Below are 20782 nucleotides of genomic sequence, written 5' to 3'. Positions count from 1 at the left end.
GGCACGGGCCTCCCTAAAAAAAAATTAGCGATGTGAATTGGAATCGGAAACGATTCCAATTCACATATCTTAACGATCAGATTCGGCCCGCCCCCCCCGCCGAATCTGATCGTTAAGACGATCTGGCACACGATTCACATCTCTAATGCTGACTTTGTTCCATTAAACCATGTCTTTCTATATGTTCTGTGATTTTGATGTTTAGAACACTTTCCACTATTTTTCCTTGCACTGAAGTCAGGCTAACCGGTCTGTAGTTTCCCGGATCGCCCCTGGAGCCCTTTTTAAATATTGTGGTTACATTTGCTAACCTCCAGTCTTCAGGTACAATGGATGGTTTTAATGATAAGTTACACATTTTTACTAATAGGTCTGAAATTTCATTTTTTAGTTCTTTCAAAAACTCTGGGGTGTATACCATCCGGTCCGGGTGATTTACTATTCTTCAGTTTGTCAATCAGGCCTACCACATCTTCTAGGTTCACCGTGATTTGATTCAGTCCATCTGAATCATTACCGATGAAAACCTTCTCCATTACGGGTACCTCCCCCATCCTCTTCAGTAAACACCGAAGCAAAGAAATCATTTAATTTTTCCGCGATGGCCTTATCTTCTCTAAGTGCCCCTTTAACCCCTCGATCATCTAACGGTCCAACTGACTCCCTCACAGGCTTTCTGCTTCTGATATATTTAAAAAAGTATTTACTGTGAGTTTTTGCCTCTACAGCCAACTTCTTTTCAAATTCTCTCTTAGCCTGTCTTATCAATGTCTTACATTTAACTTGCCAACATTTATGCTTTATCCTATTTTCTTCTGTTGGATCCTTCTTCCAATTTTTGAATGAAGATCTTTTGGCTAAAATAGCTTCTTTCACCTCCCCTTTTAACCATGTCGGTAATCGTTTTGCCTTCTTTCCACCTTTCTTAATGTGTGGAATACATCTGGACTGTGCTTCTAGAATGGTATTTTTTAACAATGACCACGCCTCTTGGACATTTTTTGCTTTTGTAGCTGCTCCACGGAATGAGCAGAAGAAGCCTCCTTTTATACTTCCTCTGATCCGGTGCATAGGAAACAGCTATGGTCAATTAAAGGGGCGAGGTCTCTTTAAATATAGGAAGGAGGCGCGGCCTCGTGTCTAAGATGGCGGCAGCCATCTTGGATTTTGGCCACGGAGGAAAAGCTGCCCAACGATGCAAGGGAGGAGCAGGGATGGCTCCCAGCCCAGCGTCCACCATAGAGGGCCTCGCCGACGCGTGGGACCGACGGGCATCGGGCTACTGGCGCTTCCCCCGAAGTTGCTGCGGTGGGTCACCATTGCGGGTCAGGTAGGGGACCGCGGCTGCGGCTGTCCGTGGCCACAGAACACAACAGTACCCCCCTCTTTAGGGCACCTCCCCAGAGGCCTGGGTTTAGATGGATGGTCTCTATGGAATTGGTCAAGCAAGCCCAAGCCGGTCAAGGATGTTGGCCAACGGCTCCCAGGTATTTTCTTCAGGACCAAACCCCTCCCAAGCTAGCAGATACTCCCATTTCTTTCGATGGTTTCGCACGTCCAACACCTCTCGGACCTCATAGGTGAGGTCGTCTTCAGAGGCGATAGGTTGGGGAGTTGGAGGCATACTGGAAGGCCAAGATAGTACCAGAGGCTTCAAAAGAGAGGCATGGAACGTGTTGTCTATCTTAAGTGAAGGCGGTATTCGAAGTTGGTATGACCGCACCAATCCGACGGAGGATGGGAAAAGGTCCAATAAATCGAGGGGCCAGTCGCGCTGATGGCAGCTTCAGGTGAATAAACTGGGTGGTCAACCATACCTTTTGACCGGGTCTCAGAGGCGGGTACAATCTCTGCCGCTGATCGGCATATCTTTTCGCCACCTGACTGGCTTTAATCAGTGCGCGCCATGTGGAGAACCAAAGGCAATGCAATTCGTCTGTTGAGAGTTGGACTACCCGGAGACGTGACGGAAATGGTAACTGGCAGCAGCGGACGTGGCTGCTTCCCATTGACTATCTGGAATGGAGAGGATCCGGTAGCCATAGAAAGGTAAGAATTGAGTGCAAATTCAGCCCATGGAAGCAGACTTGCCCAGTCGTCCTGTTTCTCATTGACGTAGATACAGAGAAACTGCTTTAGGGTTTGGTTCGTTCTCTCTGCTAGACCGTTGGTCTGAGGGTGGTAAGCAGACGTATAGTCCAGAGTGACGTCGAACTTCTGACAGAGAGCCCTCCAGAATCTGCCAATGAATTGGGGGCCTCGGTCCGAGAGAATGCTTCTTGGTAAACCATGTAGTCTAAAGATGTGCTGGATGAACAGCTGGGCCAACTGCGGTGCAGATGGCAATCCTGGGAGGGGAACGAAGTGTGCCATTTTACTAAATCGATCAATGACCACCCATATGACAGTGTTCCCACTGGATGGAGGCAGATCGACCCCGAAGTCCATTGCAAGATGGGTCCAGGGTTCCGAGGGAGCTGATAATGGCTGAAGCAAGCCTGGGGTCAAGCCTGGAATCCTCTTATGACGGGTACATGACTGGCAGGACTCTACATAGGACCGGACATCCTTGTTGACCTTAGGCCACCAATAGTATCATCGAAGGGTCTGTAAGGTCCGATGTTGACCCGGATGACCGGAGCAATGAGAGTCATGAGCCCACGACAGAACTTGTTTCCACAGATGCGGTGGAACAAGGGTTTTCCCGGGAGGGATGGTCATGGTGGCGGACAGCAGGACCCGTGATGACTCGATAATAAACTGGGGATCATCAGGTGCCTCCGCAGTCTCGAAGACATGAGACAAGGTGTCAGCCTTGAGATTCTTCCCGGCCGGTCTATAGCGTAGGACGAAGTTGAAGTTGGTGAAGGATAACGTCCAACGTGCTTGTCAAGGATTGAGTCGCTGTGCCCGATGCAAGTACTCAAGATTTTATGGTCCATGTAGACCGTAAACTGATGTTGTGCCCCCTCCAACCAAGGACGCCATTCTTCTAAGGCCACTTTTATGGCTAGGAGCTCTTTATCACCAATGGCGTAGTTCCGCTTTGCCGGGGAGAACTGGTAAAGAGGAAGGCACACAGGTATAGCTTGTGGTGTTTCGAAGCCTGGCTTAGAACGGCCCCCACGCCTTCTGAGGATGCGTCCACTTCAATGACGAACGGCCGTTGCTGATCCAGGAGGTGAAGGCTCGGCTGTTGCAGGAATGCTTCTTTGAGTCGGAGGAAGGCGGCCTCCGCTCCTGGAGGCCAGTTCTTGGGGTCCGCGCCTTTCCGGGTCAAGGCTGTCATCGGGGCAACAATGGATGCATAATGGGGGATAAAGGACCGATAATAATTGGTGAAACCCAAAAACCGTTGGAGTGCCTTTAGTCCGGACGGTTGCGGCCATTCCCGAATGGCTTTTAGTTTCTGAGGGTCCATACTGAATCCCTCACTGGAGACAATATATCCCAGGAAGGGAAGGGACTCCCACTCAAAAAGACACTTCTCTAGTTTTGCATACAATCTGTTTTCTCTTAAACGTTGTAGTACCTGGACGACGTGCTGACGGTGAGCGCTCAGGGAATCCGAGAAAATCAAAATGTCGTCAAGGTACACGACCACACACCGATACAAGAGATCATGGAGTATCTAGTTCATGGTGTTCTGAAACACCGCTGGAGCATTACAAAGCCCGAACGGCATCACTAGGTACTCATAGTGGCCGTCTCGGGTGTTGAAGGCCGTTTTCCATTCGTCTCCCTCCTTGATGCGAATCAGATTATAAGCCGCTCGGATATCTAACTTGGTGAAGACCCTCGCACCTTGCAGACAATCGAAGAGCTCGGAGATGAGGGGCAAGGGGTAGCGGTCCTTGACCGTTATTGCATTCAGGCCCCGGTAGTCGATGCAAGGGTGAAGGGTTCCGTGTTTAAAAAAGGATTGGATAAGTTCTTGGAGGAGAAGTCCATTACCTGCTATTAAGTTCACTTAGAGAATAGCCACTGCCATTAGCAATGGTAACATGGAATAGACTTAGTTTTTGGGTACTTGCCAGGTTATTATGGCCTGGATTGGCCACTGTTGGAAACAGGATGCTGGACTTGATGGACCCTTGGTCTGACCCAGTATGGCATTTTCTTATGTTCTTATGTTCTTATGTCCTTCTTCCCAATGAAGAAGAACCCAGCCCCCGCTGGGGACGTCGACTTGTGAATGAAGCCCCTTTCCAGATTCTCTTTGATGTACTGAGTCATGAGTCATACTGGGTCAGACCCTTGGTCTGACCCAGTATGGCATTTTCTTATGTTCTTATGTTCTTATGGATTGCGTCTCCGCAGGTGAAAGGGCATAGGTGCGCCCCCAAGGAGGCTCAGTGCCAGGGAGGAGGTTGATGGCACAGTTGAATGGCCGGTGAGGCGGAAGTATCTCGGCCTTTTGCTTGGAGAAGACATCCGCGTATGAAGCATAGGGGACCGGCAGGCCCTGAAGGCTGGTGAGGGTGGTGGAGCATGAGGCTGGAGTCACCGGTTGGAGACAATTGTCGTGACAATTCGGCCCCCTGGGATAATTGCAAGGTCTTCCAGTCAAACTGGGAACCATGCTCCTGAAGCCAGGGAAGACCCAGGACGACAGGGTATATGGAATGCTCCAAGATATGGAAGGGTATCTTCCTTCAATTTCCTCCCCCCTTTCAGATCCTAGTTATTTTTCCCTGTTTTTTGTAACTTTCTCACATCCTAAATATTGTTATATATCTGTTAAGTTTCATTCTATATGTGACGTTGAATTGGGAAATGTTTTACTATGTTACTCTCTGCCTTTACTCACATTGTTAATTGTAAACCGGGTTGATGTGATTCCATCATGAAACTCGGTATAATAAAAATAATAAATAAATAAATAAATAAATAATGAACGAGGCCAACCCTCAACTGGACGGGTTCTGTGATGTGTGTCACACATCCCGGGAGGGGTTTACCTTGGATCGGTGAGATGACCAATGGAGCTGGAACACGGACCTGTGGAATCTTCAAGTGCTCCACCAGACTCTTCATAATGAAATTGCCACAGGCACTGGAGTCTACCAGAGCTAACGTGTGGAATTCACTGTCTGCAGACGTTAGTGCCACTGGTAGGATTAGTGGAGGTGCAGGTGAGGTTAGGCCCAGGAAGGGAGCTCCTTCAGGTCCTAGGCCCAGGAGTTTCCCGGTAGCACCGGGCATGCAGCTATTTGATGGCTCTCTGCGCCGCAGTAAAACAGAGTCCTTCCTTCATTCGCCGCCGGCGTTCTTGTGTGAAAAGTCTCCCACGGCCCAATTCCATAGGCTTTTTGGCTGTTCGGGGGCTCCCGATCCACCCTTGGGAGAAGGCGAGCATCTTGAAGGGGTCGAGGCTTTTGTGGTGTTTTGGGTCTCTTGGCAGCATTCTTGATGGCGCCTATCTATACGCCCTGCCAGGTCGATAAGGGCGTTCAAGGACCTAGGTAGTTCCTAGCCCGCGAGCTCCTCCTTAGTTCTGGGCTAAGCACCTGAAGGAAGATGGTTCGTAGGCAGTCGGGGCCCCAGCGAGCTCCGAAGAAAGGGTCCTGAAATCAATGGCAAATTTGGCCAATGTCCTTGAACCTTGGCGTAGTTGAAGCAGTTTGTCCCAGCGGAAACCTCCTGCGTGGGATCACCGAAGCTCATCCGGAAGAGCTCCCAGAACTCCCTCAAATTCCCACAGGGGAGAAGCCCACTCTAGGGCCTTCCCTTCAAGGAGAGAGAGAATGAAGGTGGTCTTGGTAGCGTCGTCGGGAAAAAGGGCCGACTGCAGGCAGAAGTGCATGTTGCACTGGTTAATGAAACCCCTGAAGGCCCATGGTTCCCCAGAGAAATGTGGCGGTGTTGGCAGGCGGATTATTGAGTGACCCCTGGAAGCCACAGGCGGGGACGGCAGAATGGGGTTCATGGGCTCTGACGCCTCAAAGTGTTGGGTCAGGCCCTCCACTGCAGAGACAAGGGCATCCAGGGTCTTTCGCTGGTCCATCAAACGCTGGGTCATTCCCGGAATGGCCTGGCGGGCAGATGCCTCCGCCGGGTTCATGGACTTGGCAATCTGTTATGCTCAGGCTGTGAACCCTTGGGCCGACGGGAGGGTGGTGTACCTTAGGAGGTGGGTCCTTAGGTTCTCCCATCGGTGATGAGGCGGAACAGAAGATGTGACCGGCTGACCTGTCAGAAAATCCCTGGTTTTAAATTCTGCTAATGGTAGAAGCCTCAATACTTCCATTCAAAATTTCTTACAGACCCTCGGCACTGGAGACTGAGGTGACCATGGAGGCAGAGGAAGAATCGTGACGTTGAAGAAGCCAACTGTGTCTTCGCTACTGGAAGCCCGCGGTCCCCCCGGGAGGAGCCCATAGGGACCCGAGCCGCTGGGACTTAGGTGGACCTTTGACAGGTCAAGGAGTCGTGAGGTCGGTGCAAAGGCTAACTGGAGCTTCACCCCTGGAAGTCTGCGGTCCCCCCGGGAGGAGCCCATAGGGACCCGGGCCGCTGGGACTTAGGTGGGCTCTTGGAGACGATGGTCCAGAAGAAGTCCAAGGTCAAGTGCCAGAGGGTCGTCGCTTACCAGTCCGAGGTCACACACACAAGGGATCGCCTCTTGCCAGTCTGAAGTCTCACACCAGGAATCACCGCTTGCCAGTCTGAAGTCAGGAACCAAGGAATCAATGAGACGAGACAGGAACCGGGAAGCAAGGATCCGAAGTACAAGAAGACTCACCGAAGCAAGCAGACCTGACCAACCTCGGACGTTGCCGTCAAGGAATGAGCAGAGGAAGCCTCCTTTTATACTTCCTCTGATCCGGTGCATAGGAAACAGCTGTGGTCAATTAAAGGGGTGAGGTCCCTTTAAATCTAGGAAGGAGGCACGGCCTCACGCCTAAGATGGTGGTGGCCATCTTGGATTTCGGCCGTGGAGGAAAGGCTGCCTGACGCCACGAGGGAGGAGCAGGGACGGTTCCCAGCCCGGCGTTCACCGTAGAGGGCCTCGCCGACACGCAGGACTGACGGGCATCGGGCTACTGGTGCTTCCCCCGATGTTGCCGCAGAGGGTCACCGTCGCGGGTCAGGTAGGGGACCGCAGCCACGGCCGTCTGCGGCCACAGAACACAACAGAGGGATTCAGTTTTGTAAGGAACTGGGGAACCTTTTGGGGAAGGGGGACTCTCTTCCGAAGGGGTGGGCTCCACCTTAACCAGGGTGGAACCAGACTGCTGGTGCTAGCCTTTAAAAAGGAGATAGAGCAGCTTTTAAACTAGAACAAAGGGGAAAACCGACAGTCGATCAGCAGCGCATGGTTCAGAGGGAGTTATCTTCAAAGGATACTATTGACACATTAGAATTAGGGCATCCTGACAGTGAAGTTCCAATAATAAGAAAGTAGTCCAAGTGCCTGTAACTAAAAACTCACCTGAGCTAAAAAATTCTAACTTATCCCTATCAATTAAAAAGCAGAATGAAAATACAAACAAAAAAACACTTTGAAATGTTTGTATGCTAATGCCAGAAGACTAAGTAGTAAGATGGAGAATTAGAATGTATAGCAGTGAATGATAATCAACTAGAACTCACATGAACTCCAATATTTAAAGTATCAATGTAAGTACTCAGTGAAAATGTCACTCTGTCAAATATCAAGAAATTCACCGGTACTATGGTACTTATTAAACAGACGCAAAGTAGGCAGAACCAAACTCACTATAAAAGTTAGATTAACAGAACATCGCAGCTGTTAAATACATCCAAATTACAAGCCCCGATTGTGGCTCACTGTGTACAACATTACCATGCATTCCAGGATATCAAATGGCGAATAATTGAGTTGGTATATACGAACCCTAGAGGAGGCGAGTACTAAATCTTTTCTCAATTACAGAGAGCAATTCTGGATCTATAAGTGAATTCAGTGCACCCAAACGGATTAAATCTAGCCATTGAATGGTACACACTAACTTGAGATGTATTACATCATCCAAACAATCATGACAGGGACCCTGCATATATTTGTCCCTATTTCCCAGCGCTCACACAGGAAATCAAGCCGATCCGCCATCATTGAATTCAGGATCACCCGAATCTTAAGGGACTACAAATACAGTAAGCACTAGCCTCAGCTCGTTTAAAACTGAAGTGTGGCTCAACTGATACAGATAGCCACAAATGTTTTGATTTTGCCGTGGTAATAACAATGATTTTATTCTCTAGACGCTGAACATTAGCCCTTGAAAAGAGCGTCTGTTTAATAAGTACCATAGTACCAGTGAATTTCTTGATATTTGACAGAGTAGCAGTGAATGATAACATAGATTTAATTGACATCTCAGAGACATGGTGGAAGGAGGATAACCAATGGAACAGAGCTATACCAGAGTACAAATTATATCGCAATGACAGAGAGGAGCACCCGGGAGGCGGTGTAGCACTTATGTCCGGGATGGCATAGAGTCCAACAAGATAAACATCCTGCATGAGACTAAATGCACATCAAATCTTTATGGGTAGAAATTCCTTAATTGTTGGGGAAGGACTATAGTGATAGGAGCATACTACCATTAACCTGGCCAAGATGGTGAGAAGGACAGTGAAATGCTAAGAGAAATTAGGGAAGCTAACCAAACTGGTAGTGCGGTAAAGTGGGAGATTTTAATTACCGAAAATCCAAAGAAGCAAAACCTTGCACATCCACAAGTACTAAGGAAACATGGTGCAGGACAAATTTCAATTCCACCAGAAATTCCAATTTCTTATTTTATTTGAATTGTTCAGCATTTAAGAGTGTTCAACTGGCAACTCCACAATTGATAACAGTAACTTGTCAAAGTCCCCGACACAGTCCCGTGTTTCGCTGTGGCTGCATCGGGAGGGACCTAGCATATAAATACAATCTGCAATGAAATGTACATACAAATCAATAGTGGAACACATTGGCTACTTTGATGTATCATAATAGAACACACATACCTTCAACATCAGTTAGTGGAGCGCGAACGCCCTCAAAAGTGACAGCCATTTAAAGAAGAAGAAAGGCGCGAAAGCGGAGCCTCTCGCGAGATCCATCTCAACCAATCACAGCTCAACGGTTTCACTCACTCAGTCAAAAAGATACCATTCAATGTTCTTTGTTAAGTCCTTTGGGGTGAACAGTATCGAGGATAAAATCCATCTCTGCTCTCTCCGACCTAGCATCTCAGAGAATTCACCCCCCCCCCCGGGATGGGCGGGTAACCACCTCCAATGCTGCGAAGGAGAGATCAGAGATGGAATGTTTTTTTCTAACTATTTTTCTCATTTTATCAAAATTTCCCTTTCGAAAGTTTAGCACGAGAGCCATGGATTTGCTTACTGTCCCCCTTCCAGTGATCAATACAGCTACAAAGGTAAAAAATGTACAAGAGGCGTGGTCATTGTTAAAAAATACCTGTTAGTAAAGCTCTGATGTTAAAGCTGGAGGATAGCATAGCAATCTGTTATTATTTAGAATAGTGTGGGTGGATCCTTGGACCAGTGGCAGGTGACCACGCCTTCAGGGAAACTCCTGAGAGGGACCACTGGTCGGCTTAGTGTAGGAGACTGTTGCGGTCTCGGTCGCCACGGTGGCATCCGAGGCCTTACCTTCCCTTCTGGTCCCGGAGTCTCGCCGCGTTCCGCGACTCGGGACCCCGACCACAGCTCCCTCCTGCCGCTCCGACCCTGCACCACAGCTCTCGCTCTCTGCTCCGACCCCTGCAAGGCCTGCAGGGCCTTCAGGCGCCATGCGCCGGCTCCCTCTCTGCCGGCCGGCATCCTCCCGCGGCTAGCCCCGCCCTAGGCACGCGCGCGCGGGTCAGCCCCGTTTTTAAGGGCCCAGCGCGGGAAAGCACTGCTCCTCCCTTTCCTGACGTCAGACGCTGCAGGGCTATTTAAGCCCTGCAGTTCCTAGCCTTCCTTGCCTTGCAACGAGGTTCCTTCAACCGAAGAGCTAGTTGCCGTTGTTCCTGACTCCTGTTTGTCTTCAGCCTGCCTTGACTCCGGTCCGTGACTTCGACTCCTGTTTGTCTTCAGCCTGCCTTGACTCCGGTCCGTGACTTCGACTCCTGTTGTCTTCCGCCTGCCTTGACCCCGGTTCGTGCCCCCGACTTCTGCTTACTCGCCGCCTGCCAAGACTCCGGCCCGTGTTCCACTCCTGGGTTCCATCGGTCTCACCTAAGTCCCAGCGGTCCGGGTCCCTACGGGCTCCTCCTGGGGGGACCTCGGGCTTCCAGGGCGAAGACTCCTAAGTCCTAGCGACCCGGGCTCCCACAGCTCCTCTGGAGGAGTCACGGGTTTCCAGGTGAAGCTCCAATTGCCCAGTGGGAGTTCTGCCTTCCGACTGTACCCTCGGGTCGGTCGGCCTAAGGATCCACTTCCGGATTTCTTTCATCACAACAGTTTAACAGTTTGCAAGGCCATGGATCTGGCAGACCTCGCCGGGCTACAGGCCATTCCGGGTTTGGCCCAGCGGTTAGTTCAGCAACAGCAGGTCTTGGATTCCCTGGCTGCAACAGTAGAGCGGCTGGCCGCTCGCATGGATGCCGAGCCACCCGCACCTGTTCCGCTACCAGCACCCGCTCCAGCACCACTGGTAACCCTCCAGTCCGCTACAACAGCTTCCAGCACCCTCTCGCTATGCCGGGGGATGCCAAGGCGTGTCGAGGGTTCTTAAAACCAGTGCTATGTGCGCTTTTGCCCTACTGCCTAACCAGTTTCCTACAGATGGCACCAAGGTGGCGTACATTTTCTCCCTTTTGGACGGAAGGGCCCTGAATTGGGCTTCTCCCATGTGGGAGAACAATGATCCAGCGCTGGGGGATTTGAATCGTTTTGTGGAAGAGTTCAAAGTGGCTTTTGATGAGCCAGCAAGACAGGCGTCCGCTACCTCAGAGTTACTCCAGCTCCGGCAAGGAACGCGGACTTTGGCGGACTACGCGCTGGAATTCCGCACGCTCGCCCACGAGGTAGGCTGGCAGGATGAGGCTCTCCGGGGCGTGTTCCTGGAGGGATTAGCCAGTCGTCATTAAGGACGAGCTAGCGGCTCAGGAATCTGCCGGAGACTCTAAGTTCCCTTATTGATTAGCGGGCCGAATTGATTGGCGTTTGCAGCAGAGGGCGAAGGAGGGGCGCCCTTTCCGACGCTTGACGTCCGTGACTCCCAGGATCTCCAATTCGGGGTCACGGGGGAACTGCAACCTTCACCAACAACTTCCTCCGACGAACCCATGCAAGTGGGCTGCTCGTCATTGTCACCCGAAGAAAAGCAGCGACGCCGCGACTTGAGGCTGTGCCTGTACTGTGGCGGTAAGGGCCACTACCTAGCACAGTGTAAGGAACGAGCGGAAAAACTCCCGCGCCTAGGTGTAAGGGAGGAGTGTCCCCTAGGCTGCCTTAGCCCTGCTCCTCAATGTACCATACCGGTGACCTGGAATATCCTGGTGGTTCCTTCCTCACGCAAGCCCCTAGTCGACTCCGGGGCAGAGGCAACTTCATTACTAAGGATCTGGTGCAACAGCTGAATCTTCCTACACGATCCAGGACCCCGGCCTTACGGGTAACTTCTATTCAGGGTACTCCTTTGTCTGGATGCATTTCCACAGAGACCTTGCCGTTGATTTTGCAAACAGGTTTATTGCACACAGAGGGAGATTTCGCTGCTAGTGTTGGAGAGAGCCGTACATCCGGTGGTCCTTGGTTTGCCCTGGCTCCAGAAACACTCTCCTGTGATTCGCTGGAAGGACTTTCAGATTACCCAGTGAGTTCTGAGTGTTTCCAATCCTGTCTCCAAGCAAAAAAATTCCAACGGATTCCGCTGGCTCTCACTTCTCCGGTACTGCCGGCTCCGTATATGCCGACTTTCTGGACGTCTTCTCCAAGGAAAGAGCAGAACTGTTACCCGCAACACCGACCTTTTGACTGTGCGATAGAGTTGCTCCCAGGTACTACTCCCCCTCGGGGTCGGGTATACCCATTGTCTCAGCCGGAAGACTCGGGCTATGTCGGAATACATCACCGAGAATCTGGCTAAGGGCTTCATCCGCCCTTCAAAGTCTCCCGCCGGAGCGGGTTTCTTTTTTGTTGCTAAGAAGGACGGAGCCTTGCGGCCTTGCATTGATTACCGTGGGCTCAATGCTATCACCAAGAAGAACCGGTACCCGCTTCCTCTCATTCCAGAATTGTTGGATAGACTTCAAGGAGCCCGAGTTTTCACGAAGCTGGACCTCCGCGGCGCATACAATCTGGTCCGAATCCGTCCCGGGGATGAATGGAAGACGGCGTTCAATACCCGGGACGGCCATTATGAATACCTTGTCATGCCGTTTGGACTGTGCAATGCTCCTGCCGTATTCCAGCACTTGATGAACGAGATTTTGCGAGAATTATTGCACTCCTGCGTGATCGTCTACTGGACGATGTTCTTATACATTCCCCGGATCTTACCTCCCATCGGCAACATATGAGACAGTACTTCAGGTCTTACGAGACCATCATTTGTACGCAAAGTTTGAAAAGTGTCCTCTTTGAGCAAGAGTCGCTACCCTTCCTCGGGTATATTGTGTCCTCCACCGGTTTCCGGATGGACCCCTGTAAGGTGTCCGCCATCAGGAAATGGCCCCGTCCTGAGGGGCTAAAAGCGTTGCAACGTTTTTTGGGGTTTGCTAATTTCTATAGACACTTTATTCCCCAATACTCTCGCTTGGTGGCACCTTTGATCGCGTTGACTCGGAAAGGGGCTAACACCCCGCCTTTGGCCTAAGGAAGCTTGTGAGGCTTTCGAACAATTAAAGGAGGCGTTTCTCCGGGATACTTGTTTACGTCACCCGGACCCCACACGGCCATTCTTCGTTGAGGTCGATGCCACTAACATTGCTGTAGGGGCGGTCCTCTCGCAAGCCTCTACCTCCGGACATCTCCTACCCTGCTCCTATTTCTCCAAGAAATTCTCGTCAGCCGAGTGCAATTACGGCATTGGGGATAAGGAGTTGCTGGCTGTCAAACTTGCGCTGGAGGAATGGAGACAGTGGTTGGAGGGCTCCCTTCATCCGGTCACGATTTATACAGATCACAAGAACCTGGAGTTCCTCAACCAGGCTCAAAGACTTAACCCCCGACAAGCACGCTGGTCCCTTTTCTTTAACCGTTTTGATTTCATTTTGAAGTATCGTCCCGCCTCGAAGAATGTACGGGCAGATGCGCTCTCTCGTTTCGAGATTCAGGAGGCGGAGGAGGACCTCCCACAACACATCATTGATCCCGCTAAAATCCAGGTAGCCAGTACCACAGTTTCCCCCCTAGGACGAGTGGTGGTTTCCCGCAAAGACCGCAGGAGGGTGTTAGCCTGGGCCCACGACTCCCTTTCAGGGGGTCACGCCGGCAGGGAAAGGACGCTCGATCTGCTTAACCGCTATTACTGGTGGCCTCAAATTCGCCAAGATGTGCGAGTATATGTAGATTCATGCCCAGTATGTGCCCAGCAAAAAACCGCCTAGTGGTCGGCCCTGGGGGGCTCTTGCAGCCGCTGCCTATTCCCGCGGAACCATGGTCCCACATAGCCACGGACTTTGTCGTGGATCTACCACCTTCGGACGGTAATACGGTGATTTGGGTAACCGTAGACTGTTTTTTCTAAAATGATTCATCTGGTACCCTTGCCTAAGCTACCCTCTGCGCCTGAATTCGCGCTCTTGTTTACCCTACACATCTTCCGGGCTCATGGACTACCACAGAGTATCGTATCGGACAGAGGACCACAGTTTACGGCCCGTTTCTGGCGTGCCCTTTGTAAAAAATTTGGGGTCCAATTAAATTTGTCCACGGCGTTCCACCCCCAGACTAATGGCCAGACAGAGCGCATGAACCGCACTCTGAAAACCTTTCTCCGTAGTTTCGTCTCCGAAAAGGGAACTAACTGGGTTTCTCTTCTGCCTTGGGCTGAGTTCGCGTACAACAATCATACCCATGCTGCCACGGGACAAACACCGTTTCAGGTCGTCTTTGGACGTCACCCAAGGCCTCCAATACCGCTTCTCCTATTTCCATCCCATCACCAGCGGCTTTAACCACAGCACGTCAAGTACATCCACCTCTGGAAGGGGATTCAACGCAAACTGACCACTGCAGCAAGAAAGGCCCAGCAGTTTACCAACCGTCTTCGACATCCAGCGCCAGTTTTCCTGCCGGGTACCAAGGGGTGGTTAAGCACCCGGAACCTCCACTTACCTAACCGTTCGCGTAAGTTGGCCCCCAAATACTGCGGGCCTTTTCAAGTTGCGGAGCGTATAGGAACACTATCCTACAGACTTCGCCTTCCATCTTCACTTCGCATTCATAACGTGTTCCACGTCTCCTTGTTGAAACCAGTGGTACTTTCCCGGTTCCACCGTCCTTCCACCGACGCACTATCATCATCTACGTCTAAAGAGAATACATATCAGGTACGAGAGGTGTTGGACGTTCGCTTCCATGCCCGTCGCTGGGAATACCTGCTGGCATGGGAGGGGTGCGGCTCCGAGGAAGACTCATGGGAACCAGCTCGGAACATTTTGGACAAATCATTGCTAACTCAATTCCATCTGGACAATCCCGGGAAACCCGGTCCCCGACGGAGGGGGCATAAGAGGGGGGGTACTGTTGCGGTCTCGGTCGCCACGGTGGCGTCCGAGGCCTTACCTTCCCTTCCGGTCCCGGAGTCTCGCCGCGTTCCGCGGACTCAGGACCCCGACCACAGCTCCCTCCTGCCGCTCCGACCCTGCACCACAACTCTCGCTCTCTGCTCCGACCCTGCACGGCCTGCAGGGCCTTCAGGCGCCATGCGGCAGCTCCCTCTCTGCCGCCGGCATCCTCCCGCGGCTAGCCCCGCCCCTAGGCACGCACGCGCGGGTCAGCCCCGTTTTTAAAGGGCCCAGCGCGGGAAAGCACGGCTCCTCCCTTTCCTGACGTCAGACGTTGCAGGGCTATTTAAGCCCTGCAGTTCCTAGCCTTCCTTGCCTTGCAACGAGGTTCCTTCAACCGAAGAGCTAGTTGCCGTTGTTCCTGACTCCTGTTTTCTTCAGCCTGCCTTGACTCCGGTCCGTGACTTCGACTCCTGTTGTCTTCAGCCTGCCTTGACCCCGGTTCGTGACCCCGACTTCTGCTTACTCGCCGCCTGCCAAGACTCCGGCCCGTGTTCCACTCCTGGGTTCCATCGGTCTCACCTAAGTCCCAGCGGTCCGGGTCCCTACGGGCTCCTCCTGGGGGGACCTCGGGCTTCCAGGGCGAAGACTCCTAAGTCCTAGCGACCCGGGCTCCCACAGCTCCTCTGGAGGAGTCACGGGTTTCCAGGTGAAGCTCCAATTGCCCAGTGGGAGTTCTGCCTTCCGACTGTACCCTCGGGTCGGTCGGCCTAAGGATCCACTTCCGGATTTCTTTCATCACAACAGTTTAACAGGAGACAGACACACACTAGTTCTTTTATTAGACAATATATTAAACCCACCAGAGGTGGCAGTAGTGAGCTGGAAGCGCCCGGCTGGGCTGTAGTCCCTCAGGGTACTGGAAACAGCGATCCCAAGGTGGCTGAGCTGTAGAGAAACTAAGAAAGAGAGTAGGCAGTATATGCAGAGTTCTGGAACAAGTCCTTGATGGTAACACTCACACAATAATCTCTTGAGGCAAGCCCAGGAGTTGGAATGTAGTAGGCCCTTGAGGAGCGAGTACCTGGTCCCAGGGAAAGCTCTGAGAGATAGCTGGAAACTCACTACTGTTGTAAGCAGCGATTACTTCTTAGCAGAAGTGGTATTCAGGAGCTGGTCCGGGATGTGGGCCCTCGAGGAGCGAGTACCGGTTCCGGACTGTGACCTGAAAAGGAAAAGAGAGAGCGAGGCCCCCGAGGAACGGGTACCTCTAATGAAGTCCGAGGAGGCAGAGTAGCTAGGGTTCCGGAGAGCAAATCTCATCCGCAGCGACCTGGAGGAAGCTAGGTAATCCTATCCCTTGCTAACTCGTTAGCAAAAACTGAGACTTTAAATATCTGGAGCTGATGATGTCATCTCAGGGGTACGCCCCTGAGGTTCGCACCAACGCCAGTACATCAGTCGGGCCACGCGCGCGCACCCTTAGGCATCTGATCAACATGGCGGCTTGCAGCGTCGAGTCGGTCCGAGGACACCGGAGGAGGACGATGAGGAGACGCCACAGCAGCTAGCCTTCCATCAACCCCGGAGGGAGTCGCCAATGAGGTAAGGTGGGCGGAGCAGAGACGTCGGGCAGAGATGGACACAATACCATCCTAGAAGCACAGTCCAGATGTATTCCACACATTAAGAAAGGTGGAAGGAAGGCAAAACAATTACCAGCATGCTTAAAAGGTGAGGTGAAAGAAGCTATTTTAGCCAAATGATCTTCATTCAAAAATTGGAAGAAGGATCCAACAGAAGAAATAGGATAATGCATAAGCGTTGGCAAGTTAAATGTAAGACATTGATAAGACAGGCTAAGAGAGAATTTGAAAAGAAGTTGGCTGTAGAGCAAAAACTCTCAGTAAAAACTTTAAAAAATATATCCGATGCACAAAGCCCGTGAGTGTTTGCGTTCGTGCCTCTTCTCGCCCCTCGCTCCACCCTCTCTACCTTAGGAGCGACTCCCTTCGGCTCTGACGGACCGATGCAGCCGTGGCTTCTCCCTGCCTCTTGGTCCCAGTGTCCCTGGGCTGGCTTGACGCTACGGATCCGCCATGTTCCTGATGATGTAAGGGTGCGCGCGCACGCGCGCTCCAGACTTTGTACCAGCAAGGGCGCGAACCTCGGGGGCGTCCCCCCGTAGTGACGTCATCCATTTTCACTTTAAAAGGTCTTTGTTTGCTAACCTCTAATGAGTTAGCAAGGAACTCCAACAGGACTTGCTTCGGCAGTCCACGATACTTGCCACAACTATCTGAGTCAGCAAGGGGAATCCTTCTCCACTGCTCGGCCTTTTAAACTTACCAGGAGTACCCACTCCATGGGGGCTCCGCTCTCTCTTCTTGATTTCAGATTGCCAAGACGGGATCCGGTACCCGCTCCTCGAGGGCCTACGTCACTGAATACTCAGAAGACTCCTCATTGCCTGGAAGCGATCGCGGACGTGAACACAGTGAGTTCTATTGTACATAGGAATCGGTACTCGCTCCACGAGGGCCTACATTCCTATAGCTCTGAAGACTCCCTTCTGTCCAAGACGTTATCGCAGGTATGGAGATCGTGAGTTACATTGGCAAGATTACAGATAGGAACCGGTACTCGCTCCACGAGGGCCCATGTTCCTAGAATCCTTTACAGACTCTCTTCTACTCTAGAAGCCATTTCATATACAGCTTAGGGGTGTGCATTCGTTTTGAACGCATATGTAAAACGCAACTTTTTTTTTTTAACTTAAAAAAGTGATGATGCGCAACGCATCGCGACTTCCAACGTATTCAACATAGCTACGTTGAATACGTTGAACCGCCAGGTGCGCTTTTCTCGCCGCCATTAGCTGCGAGCTCGGAGCCCCAGATTAGCACAAAATGGCGGCGCCCCTGCGGTAACCATGCCAACCTGTCTGACCCTTTCCTGTGAGTCGCAGTGACTCACAGGAAAGGGTCGGACAGGTCGGCATGGATACCGGAACGCAGCGAATCTGCGTTCACATTTTCAGAGAAGCACTGAATGCAGCGAATCGCACTGTCATTCAGTGCTCTCTGAGGATTTTACTCACGAGTCAGCACTATATAAGCAGCAGCACGAGGACTCACGTACATTTCCAGCGATTCTGTGGGGAGGTGGTGGGCTGGGTGGCAGGCTCAGGCAGGCAAGCAGAAATAGAACCAGAAGCAGAACCAGAACCAGATTTGATAGACAACACAGAACAGATTCTGTGTTAGGCTAGGAAAGGAAAGAAAAATATTCCTGGTCTTGCATTAGTGGCAGGGGTCAGCTACAGTCACTAGTATTCCTATTCCTGTTTCTTTCAAGCAGTGTAGTGGTCTAGTCAGCTAGCAGTGACCAAGTATTCTATTTACCATTAAGGGTGTTGGGCTGGCTTGGAGAGAGATATTAATATTTTCAATGTCATCCATGTTTCTGGAGTGAAAAAAATTCCTGCTTTATTAAATTCCAATTACTTAGTCTGTCAGTGCAGTGGGCATTTTAAACAGACTGAACATTGTCCTTCAGTGGGTCTGTTCATTTGGGAATTTTAAACAGACCTTAACAACATTGTTATTGAGAGTGAGTCTGTTCATCTTGGTATTTTCAAACAGACTCAACGCATTGTCCTTGAGTGGGTCTGTGCTGGGAAGTGCCTGGGCCGCAGTACTCTGCCTCTTATCTGCTTAAAAGCAAGCTAGTTCTGTGTACACTGCACACACACACACACACATTGAGTGCACTGCCAGGCAGGCAGTGAGGCAGTGGGCATTTTAAACAGACTGAACATTGTCCTTCAGTGAGTCTGTTCATTTGGGAATTTTAAAACAGACTTAACAACATTGTTATTGAGAGTGAGTCTGTTCATCTTGGTATTTTCAAACAGACTCAACGCATTGTCCTTGAGTGGGTCTGTGCTGGGAAGTGCCTGGGCCGCAGTACTCTGCCTCTTATCTGCTTAAAAGCAAGCTAGTTCTGTGTGCACTGCACACACACACACACACACACACATTGAGTGCACTGCCAGGCAGGCAGTGAGGCAGTGGGCATTTTAAACAGACTGAACATTGTCCTTCAGTGGGTCTGTTCATTTTGGTATTTTAAACAGACAGAACATTGTTCTTGAGTGAGTCTGTTCATTTTGGTATTTTTAAACAGACAGTGAACATTGTTCTTGAGTGGGTCTGTGCTGGGAAGTGCCCGGGCCGGAGTACTCGGCCTCTTTTCTGCTTACAAGCAAGCTACTTGTGTGTGCACTGCACACACATGAGTGCACTAGCAGGCAGGCAGTGAGACAGTGGGCAGTGGGCATTCTTAACAGACTGAACAGCATTGTTATTGAGAGTGAGTCTGTTCATTTGGGAATTTTAAACAGACTGAACATTGTTATTGAGTCAGTCTGTTCATTTGGTATTTTAAACAGTGAACATTGTTCTTGAGTGGGGTCTGTTCATTTTGGTATTTTAAACAGACTGAACATTGTTCTTGAGTGAGTCTGTTCATTTTGGTATTTTAAACAGACAGTGAACATTGTTCTTGAGTGGGTCTGTTCATTTTTGTATTTTAAACAGACTGAAAATTGTTATTGAGTGAGTCTGTTCATTTTGGTATTTTAAACAGACGAACATTGTTATTGAGTCAGTCTGTTCATTTTGGTATTTTAAACAGACAGTGAACATTGTTCTTGAGTGGGTCTGTTCATTTTGGTATTTTAAACAGACAGTGAACATTGTTCTTGAGTGGGTCTGTTCATTTTAGTGTTTTAAAGAGACCGAACATTGTTCTTGAGTGGGTCTGTTCATTTGGGAATTTTAAACAGACTGAATATTGTTATTGAGTCAGTCTGTTCATTTTGATATTTTAAACAGACAGTGAACATTGTTCTTGAGTGGGTCTGTTCCTTTTGGTATTTTAAACAGACAGTGAACATTGTTCTTGAGTGGGTCTGTTCATTTTGGTATTTTAAACAGACTGAACATTGTTATTGAGTCAGTCTGTTCATTTTGGTATTTTAAACAGACTGAACATTGTTCTTGAGTGAGTCTGTTCATTTTGGTATTTTAAACAGACAGTGAACATTGTTCTTGAGTGGGTCTGTTCATTTTGGTATTTTAAACAGACTGAACATTGTTATTGAGTCAGTCTGTTCATTTTGGTATTTTAAACAGACTGAACATTGTTATTGAGTCAGTCTGTTCATTTGGGAATTTTAAACAGACTGAACATTATTATTGTGGGACAGTGGGCAGTGTTACCACATAAGATCATCCATAATGTCAGGGAAAGAGAGATGCAATCGACTTATTGGGACTGGCAGCGGAGGCACCGCAAAAGACACAAGTGCAACACCACCGGTACAGCTAAAAAGGCAACTGTCACAATCTAAACTCTTTGTAGGGGATGGCAGTTCCATGGCAAAAAAAACGAAATCGGCCCATGATACTTCCCCATTGCCACCACTTGTTTCTGGCCCTGTAGTTTTGGAGGAGAGGGAAGGGGAGGCAGAGTCAAGCCCGACAAAATTTAGACACCCAAGAGCAGCTGGGGGACAGAAGTCTCAACTAAGACTTAGTGGTCACAAGGTAGCGCTGGCACTGTTAGCTTCTGATTCAGAAGAAGAATCTTCTTGGGTGGGATTCTCATCAGAAACGGAAGAAGTAGTAGCTGATGAATCTTCGGTAGAATCACTTAGTCCTGTCTTAGCCTCCACCTCCAGAATTGTGCAGCAGGGGAGAGATTACAGTGATATCGAGGAGGAGGAAGAGCTGTCAGAAGGGAGACAGAGGGTGACGACTGGTGCCCCCGCTGGCATTGCTTCTCAGGGTGCACCACCCACTAGTACCTCAACTCCAGTGCCAGCATCCACCCCCAAGGTGGTAAAGAGAGGAGGATCAGAAAAGAAATCTCCGATCTGGAAACATTTTAAAGCGACAGAAGACCGCGTTATGCTCGGTGTAATTACTGTGCCAGGGATATTAGCAAAGGCAAGCAAATGGGATATCTATCAAATTTTGGCATGAACCATCATATTAAGAGGCAACACCCAACAAGATTACTGCCATCTGAGGATGGTGGCAGCTTCAGTCAGGGGACCCCTTTCAAGCAGT

The 20782-nt window shown here is 50.3% G+C and overlaps 1 protein-coding gene across 1 annotated transcript in view; it reads left to right on the top strand.

The window, feature by feature from the left end:
* LOC115077030 overlaps positions 1-13523 on the top strand; it is an 88079-nt gene extending 74556 nt beyond the window's left edge. The window contains exons 5-6 of the mRNA XM_029579180.1: positions 3530-3592; positions 13194-13523. Coding sequence (XP_029435040.1) covers positions 3530-3592; positions 13194-13523 — 393 coding nt within the window. The remainder of the gene's footprint in view (positions 1-3529; positions 3593-13193) is intronic.
* The last annotated feature ends 7259 nt before the right edge of the window (positions 13524-20782 follow it).

This window comes from Rhinatrema bivittatum, chromosome 15, assembly GCF_901001135.1.
Source record: "Rhinatrema bivittatum chromosome 15, aRhiBiv1.1, whole genome shotgun sequence".
Lineage (NCBI taxonomy): Eukaryota > Metazoa > Chordata > Amphibia > Gymnophiona > Rhinatrematidae > Rhinatrema > Rhinatrema bivittatum.
The sequence above is the reverse complement of the archived record's forward strand: the minus strand, read 5'-3'. Positions and strand labels throughout refer to the sequence as shown.